The 5000-nt window shown below is 44.4% G+C and overlaps 1 protein-coding gene across 1 annotated transcript in view; it reads right to left on the bottom strand.

Annotated features, from left to right (window-relative positions):
• Positions 1–4607, bottom strand: part of LOC134459834 (ras-related protein Rab-26) — a 20634-nt gene extending 16027 nt beyond the window's left edge. The window contains exon 1 of the mRNA XM_063212294.1: positions 4176–4607. Coding sequence (XP_063068364.1) covers positions 4176–4364 — 189 coding nt within the window. The 5' untranslated portion in view covers positions 4365–4607. The remainder of the gene's footprint in view (positions 1–4175) is intronic.
• Between the last annotated feature and the right edge of the window lie 393 nt (positions 4608–5000).

The following is a 5000-nucleotide window of genomic DNA, read 5'->3' as shown; positions in this document are numbered from 1 at the left end:
GAGCAGGGGAGAAGAGTGAAGGTGGTGGTGGTGGTGGGGGGGGGGTAACAGTAGGCAACACTGCAACATCAGAAGTTCAGGGGACACTTATGTATTCAGATACTGAAAATGTCCTTTGCAAACACACACACACACCCCTCACGTACACATACACACACACACACACACAAACGAGACCGCAGGCTCCATGTTAGTCCCTAGGATGTGGGCATGGTTATGCATTTAAATGTTCATGTCTAGGTGTGTGTGTGTGTGTCAACCTGAGAGAGACACAGAATATGCCTTTCAAAGGCAGCGGTTCTACACCCCAACAGGAGAGACAATGTGTGTCTGTGTGTGTGTGTGTGTGTTTGTCTGTGTGTGTTCATCATTATCCTCCTCATCATCATAGTCGTCCTCATCTCATTTTCATTATCATCACCATCATCCTCATTTGCATCATCACCATCATCATCATCATAATTGTAGCTGCTGCTGGTGTCAATAAACCTGGTCCACGCATTCTTACTGATGATCATGACTCTTTATTATCTTTGCTCGTCATGAGCACCGTGAAAACTGGTAGAAACCAAACAAAACACATACAATGCATTAATATTTAAGAAAAAAGACATACAAAAATGTATAAAGAAAATACAAATAAATTCAAAGTAATATTACCGTGTACGCCTTGTACCAGCAGTAGAATCTTTGGAGCGTTGCAAACGCAGTGCACGCTACCACCTCATTTCAGAAGTGCTTTACCTGACCCTAACGCTTCCAGGTCACATAAGTTCCCTCAAGGTCACATGACATACACGGTTCAAATTATCACGATGAACAAAAAGGTGGAAAAATATACTCATGCCCACAGATACACAACCCAATAATCATACATAAACAAAAGAAAAAACTAAAGAAAAGTATCAGAAAAAATACTTAAATCTGTCAAGGAGAAAGTTTGCACAAAAAGGGTCTCTGCTCTCATATAGGCCTATCAGGGCCAGCTACAATAATCATCACCACCCTCCTCATCCTCATCGTTTTCTTAATCAGTGTCTCATACTGACAATAAAGGGACAATAGAGACTCTACTACTGTACTTCCACTACTACTACTACTACTATTGTTCTGTCCTCCAACTTCCTCCATGTTCCCTTTGCAGCCTTGATTACAGATACTATATCTTTCTATTAGATGATGATAATGTATCTTTCTATTCGATGATGATATTGTATCTTTTCCCCTTGACGATGCTGTATCTCTGCGCTTGATTTGCCCTGCGGTCCTCTGGCAAGGATCCGCTTGTCATCTCCCGGTCCAGGCTACAGACTTTTGGTGACAGAGCCTTCTGTGTAGCTGCCCCCACCCTTTGGAACAGTCTACCTCTCCATATCCGCCAAGCCCCCACACTGGCCACGTACAAAAAAGCACCTAAAATCACATTTATCCACTGAGGCTTATGGTCCTTAACCACCCTGCCCCCCAACCCCACTTCTACCCCTTCCTCTCTTATTCCTCTATTCCCCTACCCATCTCCTTTTGTAAAGCCACCTTGGGTTACTTGAAAGGCGCCATATAAAACCATGTTATTATTGTTATTATTATTATTATTATTGATTACAGATACTGTATCTTTCCCTTGATGATACTATATCGTTCTTCTTTATTAGATACTGTATCTTGATTACCGATACTGTAAGATATCTATTTGATGATGATACTGTATCTTTCATCTTGATTACAGATACGGTATCTTTAGTCTTGATGGTGAGGCTGTATATTTCTTGTTTTCTTCATCATCATCATATCGTTATTCTTCTTGTTGCCTTCACAAGGCCCTGATTGGTTTTTGCCCACACACACATTCACTGTGCCAAGGAGATGCTGGGCTTCACAGGGAAGCAGACAGGAATAGTGCTTTGTGTGTGTGTGTGTGTGTGTGTGTGTGTGTGTGTGTGTGTGTGTGTGTGTGTGTGTGTGTGTGTGTGTGTGTGTGTGTGTGTGTGTGTCTTACACACACACAGCTTCAGGGGTCGTGCCACACAGTTAGCGTGTGTCCTGTTCCTTGCAGGAAGACACTAATTGAAAAATGCAATCACGCAGCCCTCTCCTCACCACACAGCCAACAGCGTGCATACACACACACACACACACACACACACACACACACACACACACACACACACACACACACACACACACACACACACACACACACACACACACACACACACACACACACACACACACACACACACACACACACACACACAGCAAGAGTAGGAGAGACAGAGAGAGAGTCTACATGGGCCTGATAAACGTAGTACTCATATGGCCCTTATCACCCTGTGAATAGAAAGAACGTATTTTGATTGGCTGAGCTATCCATTATTATAAATTTGAATGTCCCATTTAGCCTTTTTTGAATTTCCGTACAAAAAGGAGACAATCTGCACACTTCAGGCCTTTTTTTGTGCAAAGCTTTACTAGTTTACTTTTTATTTAAAAGAAACGGGATCAAGTGTGTTGACAACTTTATTTTCAAAGCTGTCTGACCCTTTTTGTCCCACACCTGCACTCTGGATGAACACACCTTTTTACTCATGTGGCCATTTAATATACAGTAATAACAATACCTAGCATTATTATGGCCCTGAATTGCTAATGATGTGGGCAATTAATATATGTAGGTTGATGCAGTCCATGACCCTGTTTAATATATGATTCTGATGTGGTGTCTGATACATCATTGCTTACTCTGCGACTGGATGATACCGCATCTGTACTGACCAGTGCCCACTTCTGACCGACATGGAGCATCATGGATGAGAAATAATATTTTTCTACACTATTCTATTCTATAACTTTCATTCTATTCCATTATGTTATTAATTATATTAACTATTATGCAATTCTTATCACAAAGTGTTGCCTATTAATAGTATTTAAACTTGAGTGAGGAAACAGCTCACCATGTGTAACATTGTAACATGGAGCGTGCAAAACTCTCACAGTTTTCCATCTCTCTCTCTCTCTCTCTCTCTCTCTCTCTCTCTCTCTCTCTCTCTGTCTCTCCCACAGCATAGACATACTGTACTCCTCTATTTACTACATACTCCTCCATACACTCCTCTATTTACTGTATGTCTACGGGGAGTAAGGACCCAGGACCACTCACTTCCGGCTGAGCTCGAACTGCTGTTTGCTCAGTGGAGTGCTGAAAGGCTGGCTGCCTGGCTGCCCTGCAGCCTCCCTCGACATCTCACTGTTGACACAGCTGTTACACGCGCTACGGTGCTGTTTTATGACATTTAAAAGCTGATGGATCAATTGGATATCGGGAGCATTGGTGCTCCGAGCGATGGAGTCGGGAGCTGTCCTTAGAGTTAAAGGACCAGGTCAGCAAGACACATGGGACTCAGAGACCACAGCAGAGGAGAGGAGTCGGCATTTCATTTGTGGTAAAAGTGCCATCTGTTAACATCACATAAACATGGAACACCTGACCTGACACGCGCGCAGTGCCATGGCTCAGCAGGCCAGGGTGACATTTTAAATGTCACACATATCAATCGTGTAAATGAATGTGACAGTTTCGAAGCCTTACTCCGAATAAGAAAAAGGCATAGGCTATTTTATGATTTTATTAGCAAATGTGAGGTATGCCTAACAGTTCCACTTCTGAATTCCCCCTCCTTTCCAATACAACATCCTCATACAGGTGGCAGCCTAGGTGGGAATCAGTTAAGGATATGTGGCATTCCCTATAACAGGTGGTAGTTAAACACAGGCCTGGCCTGGGACCCCCAAAAAATGGCCACCCCCATTTTTTTTTTTTTTTTGGCACAAACCATCCCTTAACACAGTCCCTATATTTTCTACAATATTATGATTGGCACAGTATGTTACCTATATTAAAGATGGACGAATGGACTGCCCCATCCAAATTGTAGGCTTGTCTTTGAAGGCAAAAAAGAAACAACAAAAACGACAGTATCGGCACCTGGCGACCCACCGGGAAAATGCCATCTGTGCCAGATTACCAGTCCAAACCTAGTTTAGTATCTAGAACCTAGTTTAGAATATGAAATGGCAGTGAATGATATCATATGTGGCATTGTGGTCATCTAGATTGGAGTGAAGGATATCCTTTATGGAGTAGCATTCATAGCATCCCCCGGAGGTGTCCCTACCTTGAAAGCCAAGTCGTAGAACTCGCCGCTGGTGCTGAGTGACGGTCGGCTGGGATGGACGACCCCGTTGGTCTGAGTCGGGGCCCCGGTGCCCGCGCCACCTTTACCACTCGTCTCCTTCCCGCTAGCCGGTGAGGACGAGGGCGTACTGCCCCCCTGTTTGCCTTTACCGCCCTTTTTCCTAGACATCTTCGCGTGCGACAGAGCGTCTCCCGTCTCTCCGCGCGCTGAGGCGTTTTATCAGCAAAGTTGTCTTTTCTCACAACAAACCCACTGACCGAATCATTTAGCTTCTGTTGGTAAGCAACATAAACCAACGACTATCTGATTCCCTGTGTGTGTTTGGTTTAAAACTAATCACTGCAAGTCTTCCCGTGATACTGTGTCATGATTTTCACGCGTAAACCATGACATGTAAGGAGTCAAAAATATCCACTTTGAGACGGTGGCGGTTCTCTCCTCCTTGACAGCAGCGCCAGGCAGAAAGCGGATGTTTGCTCGCTTCAGCGCCGTCAGGTTTGTGATGGCTTTGTTTGCACAAGAGCGGCAGCCAGCCAGTCACAGGTAGTGGAGTGTCGTGCGAGTGCTTCCTACTGTAGAGCGACGTGTCCCAGTGGTCGCGCGCACAGACAGCTCCGCTCCGGCAACTAACTAACCGCCTGGTTAATGAACGTGGACCAGAGCGCACAAGTGCAGCGCTGTTTTCGAGTCTCTTTTTAAACATCAACCTGCCCAGCAGAACTGCTACAGATGAAAAGCAGTCAGTGGTTATTCTGGCGCTGTGTGTTCAATAGATCGTCAATTAACAAGCGGTGCGTAATTCTT

This window comes from Engraulis encrasicolus, chromosome 2 (genome assembly GCF_034702125.1).
Source record: "Engraulis encrasicolus isolate BLACKSEA-1 chromosome 2, IST_EnEncr_1.0, whole genome shotgun sequence".
In the NCBI taxonomy this organism is placed as follows: domain Eukaryota; kingdom Metazoa; phylum Chordata; class Actinopteri; order Clupeiformes; family Engraulidae; genus Engraulis; species Engraulis encrasicolus.
Note: the sequence above shows the minus strand (reverse complement) of the source record. Positions and strands in the feature narration are given on the sequence as shown.